The 26,883-nt window shown below is 43.3% G+C and overlaps 1 protein-coding gene across 3 annotated transcripts in view; it reads left to right on the plus strand.

Annotated features, from left to right (window-relative positions):
- Positions 1-26,883, plus strand: part of LOC132816511 (rho guanine nucleotide exchange factor 17-like) — a 440,614-nt gene that overhangs the window by 298,065 nt on the left and 115,666 nt on the right. For all 3 annotated transcript variants that reach the window (XM_060826198.1, XM_060826199.1, XM_060826200.1), the window contains exons 4-5: positions 9,672-9,788; positions 12,519-12,611. In XM_060826198.1, coding sequence (XP_060682181.1) covers positions 9,672-9,788; positions 12,519-12,611 — 210 coding nt within the window. The remainder of the gene's footprint in view (positions 1-9,671; positions 9,789-12,518; positions 12,612-26,883) is intronic.

Genomic DNA, 26,883 nt, shown 5'->3' on the forward strand with positions numbered 1-26,883 from the left:
TAAGACAGTGTAGAACTCTAAAAGGACGCAGATAAGTTGGCAGGTGAAGTCTAACATGGACAAATATGAGGTGATACATTTTGCTCGGAAAAACATGGACAGATAGTGTAAAATAGGGGATACAATATTTAAAGGTGTGCAGGAGTAGAAGTCAAGGAAAAGGCAGGAGAGGGATAATGAGTCATGATTCTCTTTGGATAGCTAGCATAGTCAGGATGGGCTGAATGACCTCTGTCTGTGCTGTAACCCTTTTTGATTTTGTGAGATTCAGGAAAAATAACATTTTAGGAATAATGAAAGAATAAAATAGCAAATGCACCACCTGTGTTCAAGAAGGGAGGAAGACTGAAAACAGGAAACTACAGGCCAGATACCTTAACATCTGTACGTCTTTCACAGGGAAGAGGTTAGAATCATTTATGAAAGACAGGACACTTCGAGAACTTTGAGATATTCAGGCAGAGTCTGCACTGTTTATGAATAGGAAATCATGAGTTCAGTGTCAATATATTGATGTGGATGGAAGATTGGCCAGCCACAGGAAACGGAGAGTAGGCATAAATGGTAATTTTCTGGCTGGTGAGATATCATGAGTGTTGAGCCAAAGGGGTTGGTACTGACAGGTCTCAATTGTTCACAATTTTACAATTTATATAAGGCACTTAGATAAAGCGACTGAATGTGTGGTGACCAAATGTATTGAGTGACTGAGCAATATCCTGGCAAATACAGTGTAATTTTGGAACATGTGAAATTGTCCGTTTTGGCAGGGAAAATCAAAGCATAATATCTATTTAGTGGGGGTTTGTAGAGCTCTGAGATGTAGAGGGACCTTGGTGTCTTCATGAGTGAATCATGGAAGGCTAGTATGTAGGTACAGCAAATGATGAAGGAAGCTACTAGAATATTTGGAGAATTAAATACCACAATATGGAGCTTATGCTTCACTTAAACAGGACACTGCTGAGACCTCAACTGGAGTAGTGTGCACAGTATTGATCATCTTATTGAAGGAAGGATGTGAATGCAATCCCTTGTACACTCAGAGTGACCAATATCTGGAAAGGATTGCCAAGTGGTTGAGGTCTGGAGATGGGACAAGTTTAAAGACTGGCCAGCTGCTTTATTGGGAAAGCAGTACGGTGAGTAACTGCATGGAATGAGACTACATGAGATGAAGAACCTTCTTAAAACTGAACTGGGCTCTTGATTGCAACTTCCTGGCTGTTGTGATTTTACAACATTGTGAGGCACATATGGCAAATTGAACTTTACATGCAGAAAGTCACGCAAAATTGCTGTGAAATACTCCTCCATATACACTAGCTTTTGTGCCCAATCCTAATACTAAGGATAAGAAGCTCCTCTGAACTGGACAATGCAGTGTGCCAGAAAATGTTCTCCCCAGTCTGCAAGGAGGTCTTTACAGACCATTGAGGTTTGGCTGTTGCCTGGGATTACTTCATAATCAAGTTAAATATTAAGGTTAAAGTGTACTAGGGATAGAAATCTTTGAAAGGATTTGGCACAAGGCAAGGTAGTGTGTTTGCTCAAGATGTAGATACTTAATAAATATATTACATGTATAGCACATATTAATCCCTTTTGACTGAAAGCAGTCAGTACAGTCTTGATGGTATGCAAATGAGGATCCCCTGCAGTGCTACCTTTAAAGAAATATACAATTTTTCACTCACTAAATGCTAGTGATCAGAGATTGAAAATATTTTCATTTTGGCATTGCATTGTCCATCAGGCTGTGAAAGGGCAGCTAAAAGGGGCCTTTCTGACTTGACAAAATGCTTAGTACCCAGCTGAGAAAGGGCATCCTCTGAAACAACAGTGAGATTAATTTCACTTCCAGACCCAAACGTTATGTTGGCTGTTGAAACTTTATGCTAAATGGCATGGACAGTTTGCACACACTATCCACTAAGAACTGAGCTGAGAAAGCCAGAGGTATTCACTTAGGATACAGACACACTGCACACAAAGTTCAGAGCAGGCAACAGACATAGCCTGGACCAGAACGGAACTCAGACTCTTGAGGTAAGTGGACAAAGTCGAATTACCTAGATCTATTCATCAAGAAAGGAAATAGAATCACTGTCAGAATAGTACAAATTCCAAGCTGATAATGCAGCACATTGAGAACCACAGCTTAAATCTGCTGGGAAGGTTAGGTTTATGGTCAGCTTTGTTCACCTGAAGGAATTAGAGTAGCACCTAGTCACACTGATAGGTAGAACTAGAAGTACGTTCCTGAAAAAACAGTAGAACGTTTCCATCTTCAGTCTCTGACGGAGAAATAGTGGATTCTTATTTGTATAATTGTTCCATTCCCAATAAGTCATAGGCATTTATAAAGATCCCATAGCATTTCAGCTGGTGAGAGGTCAATTTCAGCCTTATAGAGCTGCAGTAGGAAGAATTCTGCGGTATCCTAGTAACTGCCACAAACCCATTTCCTTGAAAGATTAGAAATGATAGGTTATGGACTTTCGCACAGAAAGACACCTTTAGTTTATTATTATCTGGGATGTGGATGTTACTGACAGGGCCAACATATTTTTGCTCACCACGAATCGAGTGGCTTGCTGAACTATTTCAGACAATATTTCAGAATCACCCCCATTGTTGTGGATCTGAAATCACATGTAGGCCAGATCACAGCAGATTTCCTTCCCTAAAAGATATTAGCGACCAGGTGGATTTGTACATCCATCACCATTAGATATTTGGTCACCATCACTGAGGTTAGTTTCATATTTCGGATTTGTTCTTTCAATTTAAATTTCTCCTGCTGCTGTGGTAGGATTTGAATCCTTGGCCCCAACATATGAGTCTGGGTCTCAGGATTTGTGTTTCAGTGATGTTACTGCTACGCCTGTCACCAATGAATGGGTTCCACTCTGGGGGTTTTGAAATTCTAAAAGAAAGAAGTAAAAAACTTGGCCATTCGATCAAGTATTCTCGTTAATCCTGTGATAATAGACTTCCTTGAGGTCAGTGTATATCCTGAACAAGAAGCAGTTGGAGAATCAATGAAATACAGTTTTGATTTCAACATGGTTGGTTTTGACAGTTTTCAAGCTTATTTATTCATGAGTTACTGGCTAAGTAACTACTTGACCAAACTTAATTGTCCTTGAGAACCTGATGGTAGAGAATCACATACTTAAACCACCGCAGTCCGTAAGGTGTAGGGGCACACCCACAGTGTTGTTAAGATGGAGTTTCAGGAATTTGATAAACCTTAAAGAAATGTGAAGGGGTTTTGCAGGTGGTGGTGCTCCATATGTCTGTTGTTTATGTTAGTGACCTCTGCTACACTTGGGTGAAAGATGAGCATGATTTTTCTGGGGAGCAGTGACTAGAGGTTTGTGAGGCCCTGTCAAAGGAATATTGACATGTTGGATGTGATTTTAAATGGCAAATTAAAAGTATCTCACATAAAATGCATTGAAATAATGTTGGAACCACAAACTTGGTGTGAAAATCACCACACTCATTGAAGCATTGTGACTGGACTAAAGAGAATAGTAAGAGTGTTGGAATAAACTTTGTGGAGGTTCAAAGTTAAAAATCACACAATACCAGGTTATAGTCCAACAGGTTTAATTGGAAGCACTAGCTTTCGGAGTGACACTCCTTCATCAGGTGATTCAACACAATCACCTGATGAAGGAGCGTCACTTCGAAAGCTAGTGGCTTCCAATTAAATCTGTTGGACTATAACCTAGTGTTGTGTGATTTTTAACTTTATACACCCTAGTCCAACACCGGCATCTCCAAATTGTGGAGGTAAGTTGTCAGGTTCATCAGTCAAGCATTTGACTTGAGATAGCACAAACCCTTATTATGGAGGAAGTGATGGATCAAGTGAGAGGAAACATTAGCTTTGTAACAGGAAGACATTAAATGAAGTTGTTTTCCTGCTGTTTCCCGAATACAGTGGGTGTCTGCGAGCTAACAGCACAGAACCAAGTGCTACAGGAGCTGTGGTAATGTTGCAGCGTTGTTCACACAGCAGTCAAAATGTAAAAGCTTTGGCCTACAGTTTCCATCAGAAGCAGATATTTAGCGTGGCCTCTGCTACACTTGGGTGAAAAATGAGCATTGTGTTGCCTGTGCATAAAAGTCATATTTTCAGATGTGTAATTTCATATTAGAGTCTGTACAAGGCAGCTGTTAGAGAGGATTTGCAAAAGCTATACTTCTAGTTCTACACCACCACCCATCATCTCTCTGCAGTCTGGGATGTGAGGTGTGCCTAATAGATGGGAGACCGAATACATTGGCCCAGTGCTCTCAGAAAAATGAGTGGCGATTCCATTGAAACCATAAGATTCTAAAGGGGATTGACAGGATAAATATTCCTGGTGGCGAGTGAACGCAGAATATGGGAGCTTAGTTGGAGGATGAAGGGTCAATCATTTAGATGAGGAGAAATTTCTTCATTCAAAAGGTTATGAATCTTTGGAAACCTCAGGAGGTTGTGAATATTGTATTATTAAATCTATTTAAGGCTTGGATGGGCAGATTATTTTTGTCCTGAGGGTGAAGGGAAATGGGGAAGAGATGAGAACATGGAGGTGGAAGCCCCAGAGTAGTCACAACTGCCTTAAATGGCAGAGCAGGTTCAGTGTGCCTTGAGAAGTTGGGGGCCCAAATGATGAATGTCTGATTTATGAACACTTGTTCTTGCATACACAATCACATACAGGGATGTAATTTTGAAGACCTGATGTGCAAACATTTCATGTACTTCAGAACAGCTGTTTTACATTGATCTGCATTGTTTTCCGACTCGTGTATAAATTGACTTGCAAATGGACACCAGATTGGAACCTGTGGCAGCTTGGGGACTGCCTGTATTTCTGTTCCTATCCCTTGTATTTTTATGTCTTCTGAACTCAGGGTTGTTTACAAGTAACCCCTCTGGTGTTCTGGGATAAACATCAGCAGGGAAACATCAAAGGCTGTCAGGTCTAGGCCTCTCTTGCACACCTAACAGGTAGTTGCAAAGAAAGAATTGTTTATAAGGCAACTTTCACACTTTCAGGACTTAGCAAAGTACTTTCCAACCAGTCACCCATTTTGGAAATACTGTCACTGCTGTAATTAAAAATTGCAGTATCTGATTTGTGAGCAGCAAGTTCTTACCAGCTTATGGGATATAACCAGATTTTTTGTCTCTGGAGTCATTGATTGGGGAATAAATGTTCTTCTTCCAGTTGTGCATTGGAATCCTTTATATTGACAGGAGAGTGTAGAGAGGGCCTCTGTTTTGACATTTCATTAAGGTTAGTTGTCCCTATGTTTGCTGTAGAGATGTCACAATTGGTGTAAATGTTCCTGTGCCAGAGGAAAGTCTAGAATCCCCTTCCCTTCACAAAACCAAAAGCTGTAGAGGTTAGATCGGTAAAACAATTTCAAATTGATCTGTTTTTACTGGGCAAGGATACTGAGGATTATGTTACCCAAAGCTGTTAAATGGACTTACAGTATACCTCAAGAGATAACTGATTGATGGATTAGGTTCAAGGGGCTGAATGACCTACTTCTGTTCCCATAATCTTAGAAACTGCAAAGTTGGCACTGGAGGCCTTGACTTTTTTTTCGCAGTGAAATAACCTCACCATTGTTGTCTTGCTCTTATCACAGCATGGCCCAAAGGCAGTGATACCAGCAAGTACCCGCACCATCAGGAAATAACAGCTTCACATGAGAAAGCAGGATAAGGTCACAGGTAGCCAGTTCAAAATCACCTTCATTCAGATCAGCAAGAGGTTGTTCCGCAGAGATTCTCTTGCATGGCCACAGAATATATGTGGATAGATTTAAGATTCTATTGGAACAGAAACTAAAATAAGACAAATCAACAACTCTCTTTTTGTCTTTTATGGAACTGTTTACATTCGAAGGCCAAATGGGGGAATATTCTGGTTAGGATCTATTTCCCTCCTCATCTGTTATAGCTTCACTAATGCGCCCTCATCTGGTGATAGTTATAAGTAGAAGCTGAGCCTTATTCGACTCACAGTGGGTTTGATATTAACATTGTGCAAGTATAAAAATAGGTGGTAATGAATTGCAGCCTGTTTTACATCTCTCCCTGTTCTTTCTTCAGTTCTCTCTACCAAGATAAGGATAGGCTAGCAGAGTGGACAGGCAAGTGGAATTTCATATGTAGAAGTGTGAAGTGATACAGTTTGGCAGAAACAACGTAAGAATGCAATATATACTTAATGGCCTCAAGATATTGAGTGTGAAAGCAGGAAAGTTACGCTGAACCTTTATAAGGCTATGGTTAGTCCACAGCTCGGCTATTGCATTCAATATCCATACTTTAAGAAGGATAGAAGGGTTGTTGAGAGCATCCAGAAGGGATTTATCAGAATGATTCCAGGAATAGGAGATATTAGTTACCTCGGTAGATTGGAAAGGTTGGTGTTCTTCTCCATCAAGCAGAGGACATTCGATGGAGGTGTGCATGGTTACTAAGGAGAAGGTGCTGGGGAAGCTAAAAGGTCTGAAGGTGGATAAATCACGCTGACCAGATGGATTACATCCCAGAGTTCTGAGGGAGATAGCTGTGGAGATTGTGGAGGCTTTGGTGGTGATCTTTCAAAAGCCACCGGATTTAGGGAGAGTCCCAGAGGACTGGAAAATGGCCAGTGTAACACCCCTATTTCAGAAAGGACGGAGGCAGAAGACGGGAAATTATAGACCGGTTAGTCTGACCTTGGTCATTGGTAAGATGTAAGAGTCCATTATTAAGATTGAGATTACGGAGCACTTGGAAGTGCATGGTAAAATGGGGCTGAGTCAGTATGGTTTCACCAAGGGGAGTTCATGCCTGTTAAAATTCTTTAAAGAGATAACTTTGAAAAGTTAGACAAAGGAGAGCCACTGGGTGTGATATGTTTGGATTTCCAGAAAGCCTTTGACAAGGTGCTGCACAAAAGGCTGATAACTAAGATAAGAGCCAAGGTGTTAGGGGCCAGGTACTGATATCGACAGAGGATTGGCTGGCTGGCAGAAGGCAGAGAGTGGGGATAGGGGGGCCTTTTTCAGGATGGCAGCTGGTGACTAGTGGAGTTCCACAGAGGTCAGTGTTGGGTCCACAACATTTCATTTATACATTAACAATCTGGACATGGAACTGAGGACAATGTTGCTACATTTGCAGATGACACAAAGATAGGTAGTAGGACAGATCATTTTGAGGAAGGAGAGAGACTGCAGAAGGACTTGGGCCGGCAAGGAGAGTGGGCAAAGAAATGGCAGTAGGAATACAGCGTGGGAAAGTGTGAGGTTATGCACTTCGGTAGGAAGAATGAAGACGTAGGTTACTGTGCAGGTTCACTTGGCAGTGAGGAAGACAAATGCAATGTTAGCATTCATTTTGAGAGATCTAGAATACAAGAGCACAGATATATTGCTGAGGCTGTATAAGGCTCTGGTCAGACTGCATTTGGAATATTGTGAGCAGTGTTGAGCCATGTATCTAAAGATAAAGGTGCTGGCGTTGGAGGGGGTCAGAGGAGGTTTACAATAATTATTCAGGGAATGTACTAAGTTAAAAATCTCACAACACCAGGTTATAGTCCAACAGGTTTAATTGGAAGCACACTAGCTTTCAGAGCGATGCTCCTTCATCAGGTGATTGTGGAGGGCTCGATCGTAACACAGAATTTATAGCAAAAATTTGCAGTGTGATGTAACTGAAATTATACTTTGAAAAGTTGATTGTCTGTTAAGCCTTTCATCTGTTAGAATACAATGATAGTTTCACTTCTTTCACTTCATTCAGGGAATGAAGAGCTTGTCATATGAGGAGTGGTTGAGGACTCTGAGTCTGTACTCAAAGGGGTTTAGAAGGATGAGCAGGGATCTCATTGAAACTTGCAGACTACTGAGAGGCCTGGACAGAGTGGATGTAGAGAAGATGTTTCCATGAATGTAAGAGAGCGTGAACCATGGGCACAACCCTTTGGAACTGAGATAAGGAGGAATTTCTTCAGCCAGAGGGTGATGAATTTGTGGAACTCATTGCCACAGAAGACAGCGGAGACCATAGTTAGTTTCTTGATTAGTAAGAGGATCAAGGGAGAAGGCAGGAAAATGATATTGAAAAACATATCAGCCATGCTTAAATAACAGAGCAGACTCGAAGGGCCACAAGGCCTATTTCTGCTGCTATATCTTATGATCTTATGTCAGGCTTAGATACGGTAGAGAAGAAAAAGCTGTTCCCACTAGCTGATATTTCATGAACCAGAAGACAAAGATTTAAGGTTTTAAGCAAGAGATGTAGAGTGAATGTGAGGAGGAACTTCTTTGCACAATGAATGCTGTTGATCTGGAACTCCCTGCTGTCAAAGATGATGGAAACCAAAACGTTTATTGATGCTGGAAAGAAATAATCAGGCAGGGCCACAAAGATCAACCAAAGGCTCTTATGACATAGTGATAGTGTCTCCACCTCTGAGCCAGAAGATCCAAGTTCAAGTCCCACGTGCTCCAGTGGTGTGTAATAACATCTCTGAACAGGATGCTTAGAAAATATACAAAACATTCACTCAGAGTGTCCACATGGCCTCCTTTTATGCTGCATGTTACTCTCTTGACCTTGGGTTTTGCAGTGATCCTGTTCCCCTTGCATAGGGGCCACAGCTACCACCATTGCAACTTTTGGTGTTTCAGGAGCAGATGAGCCCTGTCAGTGACCTCCATGTGCAGCAGGCAGCCATCATTAAATCCCTCCCCCATTTCTTTCACTTTGGCAAGTGTAGCTGCTTAACTCCCTGTTGTATAAACTTAGAAAGTAATTTTCATGATACCGAGGGACTGTAGAAGCTGGGATTGTTGTCTTTAGAACAAGGAAGGGAAGATCTGTGTCGAGGTTTTGTAGAATATGTGGGTTATGTTCGAATTCATAAGGAGGAACTATTTCCACTTACAGAATCATCTGAGGACATCGATTTGTGATCATCGAAAGCAGAAAGGAGGTCAGGAGAAATTATTTTAGGCAGTGAGTTGTTTCAACCTGGAAGGCACTGCTTCATAGGATGGTGGAACCAGATTCAGGAGTTACTTTCCAAAAGGAGTTTGCTAAATGCTTTAAGTGAAAAGATTTGCAAAATGATAGACCTCAGACATGTGATCTGGTTGGCATGGACGAGTTAGACCAAAGGGTCTGATCCCGTGCTATACATCTCTTTGACTATCAACTGGATAACTATGAAATACTGTCACTGACACAATGGGTAGAATGCCTCATCCTCTGATATATACTTCCGTGATGGCTGTGATGCCTGCATTTATTCAGAAGCCAAATATTTAACCGGACACAACTCTTTCCTGTTTATATTAGCCTCTCCCCTTTATTTACTCATGGGCAGGGAATAGGAATCTATTTCTCAATGATGTGAAGGTGGCATGTACGGAATGCAAAGATCCATATTTCCTGCAGTCTCTATTGAACTGTTAACCCAATGCTCTGACTTATCTTTCATGCTGAGGAGTCATTTGCCACTTGTTAGTTGAGTGTATCAATCCCGTGCACGCGATATATAATTTATCCCCTCATGATGAATCTAATAGTTTCAAAGTAGTTACACAGTGTTGTGTCACTTCCATTAATATCTGGATTCCTTTTGCAGTTCTCCAAAGATGTACTGGCCAATTCGTACTCTGCATACATTGATAACTTCCTTAATGCCAAAGAAGCTGTGCGGTTGGCCAAGGATGCAAAACCAGCATTTATTAAGTTTTTGGAGGTAAGGACACTTGCTAGTCCTGCACCAGGACTGAGAGCAGATTGATGTGGATTAATGATGGGGCTGAAATGGATTGATGTGGATTAATGACGGGGCTAAAATGGATCGATATGGATTAATGATGGGGCTGAAATGGATCGATGTGGATTAATGATGGGGCTGAAATGGATCGATGTGGATTAATGATGGGGCTGAAATGGATCGATGTGGATTAGTGATGGGGCTGAAATGGATTGATGTGGATTAATGATGGGGCTGAAATGGATCGATGTAGATTAGTGACGGGGCTGAAATGGATCGATGTGGATTAATGATGGGGCTAAAATGGATCGATGTAGATTAATGATGGAGCTGAAATGGATCGATGTGGATTAATGATGGAGCTGAAATGGATCGATGTGGATTAATGGTGGAGCTGAAATGGATCGATGTAGATTAGTGACGGGGCTGAAATGGATCGATGTGGATTAACGATGAGGCTAAAATGGATCGATGTGGATTAGTGATGTGGCTAAAATGGATCGATGTGGATTAGTGAGGGCTAAAATGGATCGATGTGGATTAGTGACGGGGCTGAAATGGGATTGACTCAGTCATAATGTGTCAACAGGTGGCAGAGCTGAATCAAATCTGAGACAATAAGTTCACCATGTCTCTGCCAGTGATAATATTTAACAAAAGGACAAAAAGGGATAGGGTGGAACTGGATGAAACTGAGTAATGGAGTTGATGCAAGACAGGACTGATTTGGGAATAAGGTGATTCTGACTTTGCTGTTGTACATTTACACATGACAAGCTACAACCATCAACTGATTAGCATTTATGAGGATATATAATAAATATGGAGGGGTCAGAATGGCTCGTCCATTTACAGATGGGGCGTGGGTGGTGGAAATGGAGGAGATAGAATACCTGGGAAGCTGCCATGAGTGGCCAGATCTGGCAATCATTGCTGCGGTTGTTGTCTTTGAATGATGTTAATAAAGGAAAGATTCAGCATTTTCAAATTAATCAGGGCACCTGTGGAGCTGGAAGCCAGGGCAAGGTAGCAAAACATTAGGATTATTGAAATTCACTTGCTGGGCAATGGATTCCCATCATCCCTATTCCTACCTCCTTCCTGAAAAACAAAGTGGAACGTGAAAGAACGACCGGGAAAGGCTCCTGCATTCTCCCACTTTGGTGGAATTTCTTGGTGGCCTTTAAAGGGTGATATCTTTCTCATCCTGAGGGCAATGCCTTGAAGGTGGCACTGGGAGGAGATTTTGGAATGAGGCGAGCAGGTCAGCGACTCAACCTTGCTAGAGGCAGGTTGCCATGGGCAACGGCTATTCTCCCTTCAGGGCAATGAAGAACCCAGTTTTGGGCTGTTTACAAATTCACTGACTCTTTGCTGAGGCTAAAGTCTGCAGGTGGCTGGTCTAAAATGAGGGGGTGGGGGGAGGTGTGGATTTGGGATTGTGGTAGGGTGGAGGTGGAGGGGGATCTGTGAGATCTCACTTCTTTACTACAAGTCTGCCCCCTGCCCCACCAGAGCGGTGGGATCAGTGCTGTGCAGCTACAGTCATCAACCCATCCAGGAAAACCCTTCAATGATTGCCTCTTAGTACCTGGAAATGGACCCAGTGGTGATTATTTGTAAGGTATATATGATTCCATTCAACTCGTGATTTAAGTATTGTTAATATTGCCATGTACATAGATCCCTGAAAGTTGCGACCCAGGTTGATAGTGCTGTTAAGAAGGCATACGGTGTCTTGGGTTTCATTCGTAGAGGGATTGAGTTCCGGGGCCGCAATATCATGCTACAACTATACAAACGCTAGTGCGGCCACACTTGGAATATTGTGTACAGTTCTGGTCGCCATATTTAGGAAAGGATGAGGAATCATTGGAAAAACTGCAAAGAAGATTTACCAGGATGTTGCCTGGTCTGGAGGGAAGGTTTTATGAGGAAAGGCTGAGAGACTTGGGTCTGTTCTCATTGGAAAGAAGAAGGCTAAGAGGGGATTTGATAGAGACATACAAGATGATCAGAGGATTAGATAGGGTAGACAGCGAAAGTCTGTTTCCTAGGATGATGATGTCAGCTTGTACGAGGGGGGCATGACTACAAATTGATGGGTGATAGATTTAAGACAGATGTCAGAGGCAGGTTCTTTACGCAAAGAGTGGTAAGGTGGTGGAATGCCCTATCTGCTAATGTAGTCAACTCAGTCACGTTAGGGAGATTTAAACAATCCTTAGATTAGCACATGGATGATTTTGGGATAGTGTAGTGGGATGATCTGAGAATAGTTCACAGGTCAGCACAGCATCGAGGGCCGAAGAGCCTGTTCTGCACTGTATTGTTCTATGTTCTATATTAATGTGTTGTAACAAGGCATCTTGAGGAAACTGACAAGATCAAGAGGGCATATATTTAAAGTGATCTGTAAAAGAAGCAAGAGTGAAGTAAAGAAAAGATTTGAAACCTCCATCATTCAGTGAGTAGTTGGGGTGTGGGGTGCATTGCCTGTAAGTGTGATGGAGGCAGATTCAGTTGAGAAATTCAAGAGGACATTGGTTGATTATAAAAATATATTATTCAAATTCCTTCATGTTCAAGTGACGGGGTAAAAGCAGGCTTGGCACTAGCTATTGATGCTCACTTAAGGAGCCAGTGCTAGTATAATGGGCAGAATGGCCATAACAATTCTGTGATTCTGTGAACTCTCTTATATTGCAGCAAAGCATGAGGGAGAACAAAGAGAAGCAGGCACTGTCTGATTTAATGATCAAACCTGTTCAACGAATTCCCCGATATGAGCTTCTCATAAAGGTAAGAACGTGTTAGATCAAAATTGAAACTAAGTTCGAAAATACTGAAGGCTTAATGCAAGCAGGAAAATTCAGAATATAGTTTGGATGGCAGAATATGACAGTCTCAAGGTCTAATTATTTGTGTATGCATAAAACGAAATAGTCTTTTCAGCTTGAAGTATAATTTCTAATGTTTGGAATGTTCACTTTCTTGATTATCAGTTGTCTAACTTGTGTAGAGCAGGGAGTGTAATGACAAGGTCTAGGACTTTAGCCATCTCTAGTATTGCTTATTACAACTCAGATGTCAGCTCTTTTATTGACATTAGTTGATTTTCATCTTCAGCTTAAGTGAGCAGCTCGGAGAGCTGATACTGTCGTATTAATGTCACTGGATTAATGGCCCAGAGTGATGCTTTGGAAGACCGTTTGAAATCCCACTGTGACAGCTGTTGGAATTCAATTAATAAATCAGGCGTGTAAAGCTGTTTTCAGTAATGGTGACCATGAAAAGACCAGGTTGCTGCAAAAACCTTTCTGGTCCACGAATATGCTTTCAGGAAGGAAATCCCAGACTTTACCCAGTTGGGCCAACATGTGAGTCCTGATCCACAGCAATGTCATGAACAACTCTCTGAAGAGACCTAGAGAGAGCCAGTGATGTTTACATCACATGAAAGAATGTTTTAAAAAACTTATCGATGCTCTTGGTGAGCGATGCTCTTGTGAGAGGCTACTGGATGATAAAAGTCTTGACAATTGCTTTCAGAAAATCCAAGAAGGAGTATTGGTCTCTGCTTTCAAAGGGGCATTGTGAAGGGAATGGGTGTAGATGAATTTGTTGTTTTGAGTTTATTTCAGTTCAGTTCTGAGCCCATGCTCTGAAATTGCCAGTTCCAGGAAATTGGCAGTGCAGTGAAAATTTTATGTGTTTTGCACCAACATTTTTTAAAAGATTTATTTAATTCCCCCACGACTGATGTTAGGCTTCAGTTGTACTAATTTTAATGGAATATTTCACAAATCTGGAAGCATATATTGATAGGTTTATCCTGGTGGATTGTTTCTTTTTATGAACTAATCTTGTTCCAACTTTGAGATGACCTGCAGTAAGTTTGTACTGTAACACTGAGATGTAGTGCACTTTCTGATAACAGAGAAACAGTTTAAAACACTCCAGCCTGGATTATACGCTCACCACCCTGTGATTTGCTGAGATTAACTGTATTCCATGGATAATCACTGGTGACTTGAAAAAGAAAAGAAAACTCCAGCAGCCTCATTGTAACAAATGCCTTTACTGCAACACTCCAACATATACCAGCTCTCATGTCATGTTCACTGATCTTCATTAATTCACTATTGATGGTGTACCTTTAATTGCCTGGGACTTAAGCTCATAAATTTCTTCCCTAAAACTTTCTGTTTCCTTCCTCTGCTTTGCTTTCCTCCCTTCCCCTCTGTCGCTCTCCTCTTTTCCTCCGTCCTCCCTCTTTCCTTTTGTTTTTTTTCTATTCCCTTTATCTTCACTCTTTCCACATGTTCTAATATTTCATATGGTGTGACATAATAATATGTTTGCAGACACTAATGTGAAACTTCTTGGAACTTTTTACCACTTTAAAGGAGTTGTATAAATGCTGGTTGGTGTTTGTTGCTCACTTCCTATTCAGGTGAACACTATTGTTATTGCACATGAAGCTGCAGAGTTAGTCACAAATAATCCAGGCTTTGTGCACTAAAGCCACATCTCTGAAATATTTCGGGAACCACTTTTAAATCGATGTTAAAGTCATAACTTTGTTCACCCATCTGCATGTGTACTTACTCAGAAGTATCGACCCATGCAGATCTGTTACTGTACGTTACCCCATTTATCAGTTTTGAGTCGACCTGAAATACTCTTCTAAGGCACCGCAACACTGGTCACATCTCTAAATGGTCCCATTATTTTAAGTGTGTATGGGGCTAATTAGGATTTAATTTAATACTAGTATATCACAGAGAGTAGGACCCCATTGTGGGAATGCTAGATATTTGTCTTTTTTTGCCTGCAGCTAATTGTACATCTCTAGTTCTGAAGAACTAGCGTATCAAGAGGTGAACCTAGGTACAGTTGTTAGCTGTATTATTTTACAGACAGTAAGTAAAACACAAAACCCTCCTCAAGAACAAGAGGAATAGTGAAAATAGGCCACTCTATCCATGTTGGTGAGATCTGGACTCTCTGCAATAGGAAAGATGTTAAACTTGAAAGGGTTCAGAGAAGATTGACAAGGGTTGGAGGGTGAGAGCTATAGGGAAAAGCTGAATAGGCTGTGGCTATTTTCATGGAACATCTGAAGCTGGGGGTAAACTTATAGAGGTAAAAACAATGACTGCAGATGCTGGAACCCAGAGTTTAGATTAGAGTGGTGCTGGAAAAGCACAGCAGTTCAGGCAGCATCCGAGGAGCAGTAAAATCGACGTTTCGGGCAAGAGCCCTTCATCAGGAATACAGTTAAACTTATAGAGGTTTATAAAATCATGAGGAGCATAGATGAGGTGAATAGCCATGTTTTTTTCCCCAGGGTAGGGTAGTCCAACATTGGAGGACATACATTTAAGGCGATAGGTGAAAGATTTAAAAAGGACCTGAGGGGCACCTCTTTCACACGCAGAGGGTGGTGTGTGGATGGAATGAGCTGCCAGAGGGAGTGGCTGAGGCTGGTACAGCAGTAAAACAGCAAAAGAAGCATAGTAATATTAAGTGTATAATTATTAAAGTTAGCATATTCAACATACAATAATGCATCATATTACAAGGAACCTTGATTATCAGAACAAGATGGACGGGCACTATTTCATTTGGATAATTGATAATTCGGTTAATTGATTCAATGCCTCTCCTTTGGGACTCTGAAGTTTCCTTTTTCCTTGCTCTACCTCTCTTTGCCTCAGGGCTTGTTTCTGAGCAGACTTGTGTGTAAGGATTCTGCAGCATTGCTGAGGCCCTCCCCGCCCCGCCCCCAACCCCCCCACCCCCTTCCACCCCACCCCCCCCCCCAATCAGGTCAATGGGATTGACACAGTGTGCACTTGCTAAGTCCCCCTGTTCAATAGACAATAGGTGCAGGAGTAGGCCATTCTGCCCTTCGAGCCTGCACCACCATTCAATATGATCATGGCTGATCATCCTTAATCAGTATCCTGTTCCTGCCTGATCTCCATAACCCTTGGTTCCACTATCCTTGAGAGCTCTATCCAACTCTTTCTTAAATGAATCCAGAGACTGGACCTCCACTGTCCTCTGGGGCAGAGCATTACACACAGCCACCACTCTCTGGGTGAAGAAGTTTCTCCTCATCTCTGTCCTAAATGGTCTACCCTGTATTTTTAAGCTGTGTCCTCTGTTTCAGCACTCACCCATCAGTGGAAACATGTTTCCTGCCTCCAGAGTGTCCAATCCTTTAATAATCTTATACGTCTCAATCAGATCCCCTCTCAGTCTTCTAAACTCAAGGGTATACAAGCCCAGTCGCTCCAGTCTTTCAGCGTAAGGTAGTCCCGCCATTCCAGGAATTGACCTTGTGAACCTACGTTGCACTCCCTCAATAGCCAGAATGTCTTTCCTCAAATTTGGAGATCAGAACTGCACACAGTACTCCAGGTGTGATCCCACCAGGGCCCTGTACAGCTGCAGAAGAACCTCTTTGCTTCTATATTCAATCCCTCTTGTTATGAAGGCCAGCATGCTATTAGCCTTCTTCACTACCTGCTGTACCTGCATGCTTACCTTCATTGACTGGTGTACAAGAATACCCAGATCTCTTTGTACTGCCCCTTTATCAAAATTGATTCCATTTAGGTAGTAATCTGCCTTCCTGTTCTTGCCACCAAAGTGGATAACCATACATTTATCCACATTAAACTGCATCTGCCATTCATCTGACCACTCACCTAACCTGTCCAGATCACCCTGTAATCTCCTAACATCCTCCGCACATTTCACCCTGCCACCCAGCTTTGTATCATCAGCAAATTTGCTAATGTTATTATTAATACCATCTTCTATATCATTAATATATATTGTAAAAAGCTGCGGTCCCAGCACTGATCCCTGTGGTACCCCACTGGTCACTGCCTGCCATTCCGAAATGGAGCCGTTTATCACTACTCTTTGTTTCCTTTCAGCCAACCAACTTTCAACTTTTAGTACTTTGCTCCCAATACCATGCACCCTAATTTTGCTCACTAACCTCCTATGTGGGACTTTATCAAAAGCTTTCTGAAAGTCCAGATACACTACATCTGCTGGATCTCCCTCGTCCATCTTCAGAGTTACATCCTCAAAAACTTCCAGAAGATTAGTCAAGCATGATTTCACCTTCATAAATCCATGCTGACTCACCAGGTGATTGGCAGCAGCACACTGTGCGCGAGCCCCCACCTCCCCCATATCCGACCCCACAACCCCATCTCCCCCAACCCTGACTGTCCCCCACCCCCCGTCCTCCCCCCAACACTGTCCAAACCAGCCACTGACCCCCTCCCAAACCTGTCCACCCCCTGTCCGCCTCCACGCCCTGTTACCACCCCAACCCCGTCCAACACTGCTCCTCATTAGCCCCCAACTCCATCCAACCCGGCCCCTTTGTCCGCCCCCAGCCCCTTCTTGGGGGCAGCCAGATTGGACAACAAGAGGTTGCCGCCTCTTGGGGGTGGGGGGGGGTGAGTCTCAAAATAGCGCGCGCGCGCGCACACACATACACACAATATTGACAGGTTCACCTTTGCCCTGTACAGGACAATGTTGAAGACATTATCTGGGGAAGGGGGGTTTAGGGTACACCCTTGTGTAGAAATCTAGGAAAGTGTGGGGAGACAGAGAGAGAGGGCGGGAGATCAGTCATTTAGAGATGGTGCCTGGGCTCCCATCGATGTCCAGGACTGTTCTTGGCAGTATTTCAGTAATCTGGGTTCATATTTAATCACTGTAAACAAAAGATATAATCAGTGTTGAAACACCTCTTTGATGTAATGTTTCTATCAGGACCTTGTGATCTTTGGATAATCCGAAATTCGGATAATCGAGGTTCCTCTGTATGAAAATCTACATTTTGAAATACTCATTTAAATTTCATTGTTTGATGCGTTCAACATTTTATTACTTTACCTGACCTGCTCATGGGCTTGGCTGGGAAGACACAGATATTATTGACATTCACACCTAATTTTATTAACACCTTCCACCCCGACCTCAAATTTACCTAGACCGTCTCAGACTCCTCCTTCCCCTGCCTAGACCTCTCCATTTCTATCTCGGACGACTGACTCAACATGGACGTTTACTATAAACCGACCAACATCCACAGCTACCTAGATTACACCTCCTCCCACCCTGCCCCCTGTAAAAGCGCCATCCCATATTCCCAACTCCTTCGCCTCCACCGCATCTGCTCCCAGGAGGACCAATTCCAATACCGAACAACCCAGATGGCCTCCTTCTGCAAAGACCGCAATTTCCCCTCAGACGTGGTTGACGATGCTCTCCACCGCATCTCATCCACTTCCCGCTCCTCCGCCCTTGAACCCTGCCCCTCCAATCGCTACCAGGACAGAACCCCACTGGTCCTCACATACCACCCCACCAACCTCCAGATACATCGTATCATCCTTTGTCATTTCTGCCACCTTCAAACAGACCCCACCACCAAGGATATATTTCCCTCCCCTCCCCTATCAGTGTTCTGGAAAGACCACTCCCTCCGCGACTCTCTCGTCAGGCCTACACCCCTCACCAACCCAACCTCCACTCCCGGCACCTTCCCCGCAACCGCAAGAAATGCAAAACTTGCGCCCACACCTCCCCCCTTACTTCCCTCCAAGGCCCCAAGGGATCCTTCCATATCCGTCACAAATTCACCTGCACCTCCACACACATCATTTACTGCATCCGCTGCACCCGATGTGGCCTCCTCTACATTGGGGAGACAGGCCGCCTACTTGTGGAACATTTCAGAGAACACCTCTGGGACACCTGCACCAACCAACCCAACCACCCCGTGGCTGAACACTTTAACTCCCCTTCCCACTCCGCCAATGTCCTTGGCCTCCTCCATCGCCAGATCATGGCAACACGACGCCTGGAGGAAGAGCACCTCATCTTCTGCCTAGGAACCCTCCAACCACAAGGGATGAATGCAGATTTCTCCAGCTTCCTCGTTTCCCCTCTCCCCATCTTGTCTCATTCCCAACCCTTGCACTCAGCACCGCCTTCTTGACCTGCAATCTTCTTCCCGACCTCTCTGCCCCCACCCCCTCTCTGGCCTATCACCCTCACCTTAACCTCCTTCCACCTATCGCATTCCCAACGCCCCTCCCCCAAGTCCCTCCTCCCTACCTTTTATCTTAGCCTGCTTGGCACACCCTCCTCATTCCTGAAGAAGGGCTTATGCCCGAAATGTCGATTCTCCTGCTCCTTGGATGCTGCCTGGCCTGCTGCGCTTTTCCAGCAACACATTTTTCAGCTCTGATCTCCAGCATCTGCAGTCCTCACTTTCTCCTTTGAGAAAGAATACATTTGTAGTCAGCATTACTAATCGATAGCAAGTTTAGTCCAAATTTCCCAAAAGACTTGACATCATTGAATTGAATATGAGATGAGTCAAATAAATATTGAACGTGCCACTGAGGTTTTCCGATGATACAATGTAGTAATCACAGCCCTGAGGGCTTTCACACAACACTGTTTTAAAACAAAATGGAATTGATTCACAGAAGTAAATAACTTAGCCGAGTGTGGAATTGTGTTTATCCCAATTCAAGGCTGAACTTTATGTCGAAAGTGGAATACTTTCATACAGCTTAGAATATAATGGACTTTGACATTTCACCCAAGCTCTCCGTGCTCATTAGTGACATTAGACTCAATGAAGTTCCTCTCTAATGTGATCCCCATACACACTTTAATAATCTGCCACCCTTCCCCCATCCCCACATATGCACACTGTAATTAGCCTGCTTCCTTAACCCCACTCCACCAAGAAACACTGAAGTTAGTCCTTTTCCCCACACTGTGCACAGATAATCAATTCCTTTGCTCAACCCACCCCCTCACACCCAAACACAGTGGCAGAGCCAGAGGGAAGGTACTCCAATTATGATAGTCCCAGTTTGGAAACCACAGGGTTAAGGAACTGTCTGCCATTATTCATTCAGCCATTAAACAAATTACAGAATGAGATTGTGATTTCTCTGGACCTCTGGCTCTATCTTCTAGCAATTCAAAGTACTCGGTTTTCAAAGCATTTGTTGATTAAACATACAGTAGTTTTTTGGTCAATCTTGGACCCTTGAGATAGAACAAGTTTAGCTTTGGCTTTCTGACCCCTTGGCAATGATATGTAGCCCTTCAATGGATTAGTCTCCATCCCTGTGCACTGTCATCCCAATTACTGAGCTCCTCCTATTCCAACCAGATTTTCCTTTGTGAAAATATATGATTAATTAGGTTGTAAAAACAAGTAATTAACAATAAATATATGGTCACACACTACATATCAGCTTACCAAGATTGTTAACTAGATTCCTGGCAGTTGAAATAACCAGTTTGAAAGGAACTGTGGGGGATTTGCCTCAAATCTATTTGAATTACCTCAAAGATCAGCAAGGAAGCCTTTGTGTGGAACCACTGGAGATGGGGGAGATGCTAAACAAGTATTTTGCATTGGTGTTTACTGTGAAAAAGGACATGGAAGATATAGAATGTAGGGAAATAGATGGTGATATCTTGAAAAATGTTCACATTACAGAGGAGGAAGGGCTGGGTGTCTTGAAATGCATAAAAGTGGATAAATCGCCAGGACGTGATCAGGTGTACCCTAGAACTCAGTAGGAAGTGAAATAAGTGATTACTGGGCCTCTTGCTGAGATATTTGTATCATCGATAGTCACAGGTGAGGTGCCGGAAAACTGGAGGTTGGCTAACATGGTGCCACTGTTTAAGAAGGGTGGTAAGGACAAGCCAGGGAGCTATAGACCAGTGAGCCTGACATAGGTGGTGGGCAAGTTGTTGGAGAGAATCCTGAGGGACAGAATTTACACGTATTTGGAAAGACAAGTACTGATGAGCGATAGTCGACATGGCTTTGCGTGTAGGAAATCATGATTCACGAACTTGAGTTTTTTAAAGAAGTAATAAAGAGTATTGAGGGGGGCAGACCGGTGTCCATGATCTGTATGGACTTCAGTAAGGTGTTCAACAAGGTTCCCCATGGGACACTGGTTAGCAAGGTTAGAATTCATGGAAGACCGGGAGAACTAGCCATTTGGATCCAGATCTGGCTCAAAGGAGAAGACAGATGAGTGGTGTTGGAGGGTTGTTTTTCAGACTGGAGGCCTGTGACCAGTGGAGTGCCACAAGGATCGGTGCTGGGTCTTTACTTTTTGTCATTTACATAAGTGACCTGGATGTGAGCATAAGAGGCACAGTTAGTAAGTTTGCAGATGACACCAAAATTGGAGGTGTAGTGGACAGCGAAGAAGGTTACCTCGGATTACAACATGATCTCCACCAGATGGGCCAATGGGCTGAGAAGTCGCAGATGGTGTTTAATTCAGATAAATGCGAGGTGCTGCATTTTGGGAAAGCAAATCTTAGCAGGACTTATACACTTAATGGTAAGGTCCTAGGGAGTGTTGCCAAACAAAGAGACCTTGGAGTGCAGGTTCATAGCTCCTTGAAAGTAGAGTCGCAGGTAGATAGAATAGTGAAGAAGGCGTTTGGTATGCTTTCCTTTATTGGTCAGAGTATTGAGTACTGGAATTGCGAGGTCATGTTGCAGCTGTACAGGACATTGGTTAGGCCAATGTTGGAATATTGTTGCAATTCTGGTCTCCTTCCTATTGGATGGATATTGTGAAAATTGAAAGGGTTCAGAAAAGATTTACAAGGATGTTGCCAGGGTTGGAGGATTTGACTTATCGGAAGAGGTTGAATAGGCTGGGGCTATTTTCCCTGGAGCATCAGAGGCTGAGAGGTGACCTTATAGAAGTTTATAAAATCATGAGGGACATGGATAGGGTAAATAGGCAAGGTTTCTTTCTCCGAGGTGAGGGAATCCAGAACTAGAGGGCATAGGTTTAGTGTGAGAGGGGAAAGATATGAAAGAGACCTAAGGGGCACCTTTTTCACTCAGAGGGTAGTTGTGTATGGAATGAGCTGCCAGAGGAAGTGGTGGAGGCTGGTACAATTGCAATATTTAAAAGGCATCTAAATGGTTATATGAACCATTAGAGGCGGCACAGTGGCACAGTGGTTAGCACTGCTGCCTCACAGCGCCAGAGACCCGGGTCCAATTCCCGCCTCAGGCGAGACTGACTGTGTGGAGTTTGCACAATCTCCCCGTGTCTGCGTGGGTTTCCTCTGGGTGCTCCGGTTTCCTCCCACAATCCAAAAATGTGCAGGTTAGGTGAATTGGCCATGCTAAATTGCTCATAGTGTTAGGTGAAGGGGTAAATATAGAGGAATGGGTCTGCGTGGGTTGCGGGTCGGTGTGGACTTGTTGGGCCAAAGGGCCTGTTTTCACACTGTAAGTAATCTAATCTAATGAACAGGAAGGGTTTGACAGGATATGGGCCGAGCTGGCAGGTGGGACTAGATTGGGTTGGCATATCTGGTCGGCGTGGACGGGTCTGTTTCCATGCTATACATCTCTATGACTCTATGATTCAGCAATATTTCAATTACGATATGTAAGGTAAAGCCACCATAGTCCGCTGCTCTCTCATGAGAGAGAGAGAGAGAGAGAGAGAGAGAGAGAGAGAGAGAGGGCTGATTATGGTTTAACTGAGGGTCATTATGCCTCGGGTGTGGAGAGAGACTGAGAAGGCAAGATCTTCATGGCAACCTCTGTTGGTGGGAACATTTAGGGCATGCAGTTGGCATCAGTCTGCATCGCAATCCAACCTGTTTGTTTATGCAGAGCGATGCCAACAGCGTGGGTTCAATGCCTGCACCAGTTGATGTTACAGTGAAGGACTCTCCTTACTCTCTCCCGTCACCTGACGCACGATGACCCTCAGGTTAAACCATCAATGATATGAACACTAATTGGCAGAACTAAACAGGCAGTATATCACGGTTTCTTTTTGAGGTAGATGTGTGCCTTTTGGTGTTATACCTTGAATCCTGGGATGCTATCCACCACCTGTCCCCTCAGGACCTTCGGACAGTAACAACCCAAATGTTCATTTTTTTTAACAAACTAGAAATCAAAATGTAACATTCTTAATTCCCTTGTTCCTGATCACGTTCTGCCCTGCCAGCATTGTATCTGAGGTTTGTTCCAGATTAAGAACAGGGTTCAGTTTTCTGCAGAGTTTTCTGCTCTCTGCACAATAGCTGATAACTGTGGCAGTTTGTTACTTATAAATGTTTTTGTCAAGCTTTTGAGCAAATGAACAGTTTTACAGAATGCACAGTGAAACAGACTTAAGTAAATAAACTCATAAACATGCTAGAACTTGAAACTAAGTGCACGTATGTGAGGAGAGACATAGCCTTTAAAAGCATAGCTTTAAAAGTGACTGATTACACAGAAACTGAAGAAGCACAACAGTCTAGTGTCTGCTGAAACCTGATCTCTAATTGTCAGACTGAAGCCATTGATGTCTCCAATGTGAAATTAGTTCCAGAGTGCAATCAAGCCCCTTGTTTAATATCTAAGACCACTTTGGAAATAGTTCAAAAGAATGCTGTGACAGTGTTGAACAGATTTTCTGCCTGTTTTGATTCATAGCAACAGTTCCATTGTTTGAGAGTTGAGTTCCTTTCCATCTCTGTTGTCCACTTTATATTTTCCATGATATACGATATAATGTGCAAAATACTTTTAATAAATTCATGATATTTAAGAATTCCTTTCAGGAATAAGGTCTTCCCCTAACTGATCCAAGGTGAGGGAATCAGCAATGCGATCCTTTTTAAATTAAGCCATTCTGTTATTTGACTGTACCCACAGTTGTGCTTTATTTCACAAAAATAACAGCATAATACTGCCGATTTCAAATTGCTGGAGAAACTCAGCTCTGGCACCATCTGTCGAGAGTGAAACAGAGTTCATGTTTCAGGTTCAGTTCAAGATTCTTTGGGATTCTCAATGTGTTGGAGTGCTCCTCAATGGGACTCATTCCTACCGCAGAAGATGATGTTGTGCTGCTAAAGTCTGAGGACATTAATCTTCACAGTCTGAGGACAGCACTGCAAGGGTTCTCCAGCCCAAACATCTTCAATATTAATGACCTGTCCTGCAGCATGAGGTCAGAGGTTGGGATGTTCGCTGATGTATTCTCGATTCATTTGGAGGGTTTGGGCCAGCCTTTGTTGCCCAACCCTTGGGAAGGTGGTGGTGAGCTGCCTTCGGTGGGCTGCTGCCTGTCCTTAAGGTGTAGGGGCACCCACAGGTTTGCTGGTGGAGTTCAAGGTTTTGGACAAAGGGAGGAAACAGCAATATATTCTCAAGTCAGGATGGTAAGTGGCTTAGAGGGGAATGCGCAAGTTGTGGTGTTCCTATGTATTTGCTGCCCTGTCCTTCCAGATAATAGTGACCATTGCTTTGGAAGGTGCTCTCTAAGTATGATTGGTCAATCTCTGCTGTGCATGTTATGGATGGTATGCTATGTGGAGGGAGTGAATGTCTGTGGATGTAGTGTCATCGAGAGCTGCTTTGTCCTGGATTTATCCAAGTTTCTTTTGTGTTGTTAGAACTGCGCTCATCTAGGCAAGTGTGGCATAATCCATCATGCTTTATTTATGGTGGACAGTCTTTGAGGAATCAGGAGATATGTTACTTGCTGCAGGACCCCTAGCCTATAATCTACTCTTACAGACACAATATTTATATGGTGAGTTCAGTTGAGTTTCTGGTCAATGTTAATCCCCAGGATGTTGATAGTGCAGGATTCAGTAATGGTAATGGTGTTGAATATCAAGGATGATGCTTAGATTCTCTCTTGTTGGAGATGGTTACTGTCTGGAATTTATGTAGTGTAAATGTTACTTGCCACTTGTCAGCCTAAGTCTGGATACTGTCCAGATCTTGCTGCATCTGAAAATGTGTTGCTGGAAAAGCGCAGCAGATCAGGCAGCATCCAAGGAGCAGGAGAATCTACGTTTCGGGCATGAGCCCTTCTTCAGAAATGAGGAAGAAGGGCTCATGCCTGAAACGTTGATTCTCCTGCTCCTTGGATGCTGCCTGACCTGCTGCGCTTTTCCAGCAACACATTTTCAGCTCTAACCTCCAGCATCTGCAGTCCTCACTTTCTCCTCACAGATCTTGCTGCATTTGGACACAGACTGCCTTACTATCTGGGCAGTTGCAAATGTTGGCGAACATCCCCACTTCTGACCTCATGATGAAAGGAACGTCATTGATGAAGCAGCTGAAGACGGTTGGGCCCAGGACACGACTCTGATAGAGATGTGCTAGAGCTGAGCTGACTAACCATCACCCATCAGAACCACCTTCCTTTGTGCCAGTATGACTGCAGCCAGTGAAGAGTTTTTCCCCAATTCCCATTGACTCCAGTTCTGCTAGAGATGTTTGATACCACACTCAGTAAAGATTCAACCTCGTGTCAAGTCAATCAATCTTACCTCACCTCTAGAGTTTGGCTTTTTGGTTAGTTTTTGAACCAAGGCTGTTATGAGGTCAGGAATTGATTTGGGGAACCCTAACTGTGCAAGGGTGTTGGAGTTGTGTGATAGCTAGGAGAAGGTGAGGACTGCAGATGCTGGAGTTCAGAACTGAAAAATGTGTTGCTGGAAAAGCGCAGCAGGTCAGGCAGCATCCAAGGAGCAGGAGAATCGACGTTTCGGGCATAAGCCCTTCTTCAGGATTTATGCCTGAAACGTCAATTCTCCTGCTCCTTGGATGCTGCCTGACTTACTGCGCTTTTCCAGCAACACATTTTTCAGTTGTGTGATAGTTGACTCGTGTCACACATTGGGGGGTAAACCATTGAAATTGAAGCAGTTTTTGTCTCCTATTGTCAAACCTATCAAGATGCCTTTGAATTAGACACAACAGTCTTCAGTAACCTTTTAGCATTGTGGATTTTAGTTGGGTTCCTCCCCTGTCTTGTGGATGAGATATCTGTGACCTATTGTCAATTCTAAATGTCTTAATGGAAATCCATTCCTTAACAATGTTGTCTAGGCATACTTTCCATTGAAAAGCATGAAAACATAAAAAATAAGAGCCGAAGTAGGCCATTTGGCCCTTCAAGCCTGCTCCACCATTCAGTGTGATCCTACTCAGTCCCCTGTTCCTAGTTTCTCCTGTTCCTGCTTTCTCCCCATGCCCTTTGATCCCTTTAGCACTAAACATTATCTCCAACCCCTTCTTTAAGACATTCAATGTTTTGGCCTCATAGACCTTCTGTGGCAGAGAATCCACAGGCTCATCATTCTCTGAGCAAAGACATTTCTCTTCATCTCAGTTCTAAATGACCTATCCTGTCTCCTTCCACTGTGTACCCTGCTTCTAGACACCATGGTCATTGGCAACATCCTGAACTTGCCCTGACGAGGCCTGTTAAAATTTTATAATTGTTTGAGGTCACCCTTCGTTTTTCTGAACTTCAGGGAATGTGGTCCGAACTAATTCAGTATCTCTTCTTTTGCTAGTCCTGCCATCCCAGGAATCAGTCTGATAAATCTTTGTTGCAATCCCTCCATCGCCAGAACATCTGTGCTCAGATAAGGATCTCAAAACTGCACACAATACTCCAGGTCTCACCAAGGCCCCTTACAATTGCAGCAAGATATCCCTGCTCTTGTATCTGAATCCTCGCGCTATGAAGGCCAACATACCATGTGCCTTCTTCACTGCCTGCTGCACCTGCCTGCTAACCTTCCTGTACCAGAACACATCCAAACTGTGTTGCATCTCCCCCTTTCCCAATCAGTTTTTGTTCAGATAGTAATTTGCCTTCCTGCTTTTATTACCAAAGTGGATAATCTCACACTTATGCACATTATAATTCGTCAGCAATGTGGTTACCCACTCACTCAATGTGTTCAAATCACAGTGAAGCATCCCTGCATTCTCCTCGTACTTCACCCTCCCACCCAGCTCTGTGTCATCTGCAAACTTGGAGTTATTACTTTGAGTTCCCTCATCCAGATTATTAATTATTCTTGCCATTTTGATTGAGCTAGACCAGCTTGGAGCTCAGATGACTTCGATAGTCATTTTAAAACAGCGCCCTGGTTCATTTAAAGGTTAGATTAGATTATCCAGTGTGGA

Source organism: Hemiscyllium ocellatum, chromosome 6, assembly GCF_020745735.1.
Source record: "Hemiscyllium ocellatum isolate sHemOce1 chromosome 6, sHemOce1.pat.X.cur, whole genome shotgun sequence".
In the NCBI taxonomy this organism is placed as follows: domain Eukaryota; kingdom Metazoa; phylum Chordata; class Chondrichthyes; order Orectolobiformes; family Hemiscylliidae; genus Hemiscyllium; species Hemiscyllium ocellatum.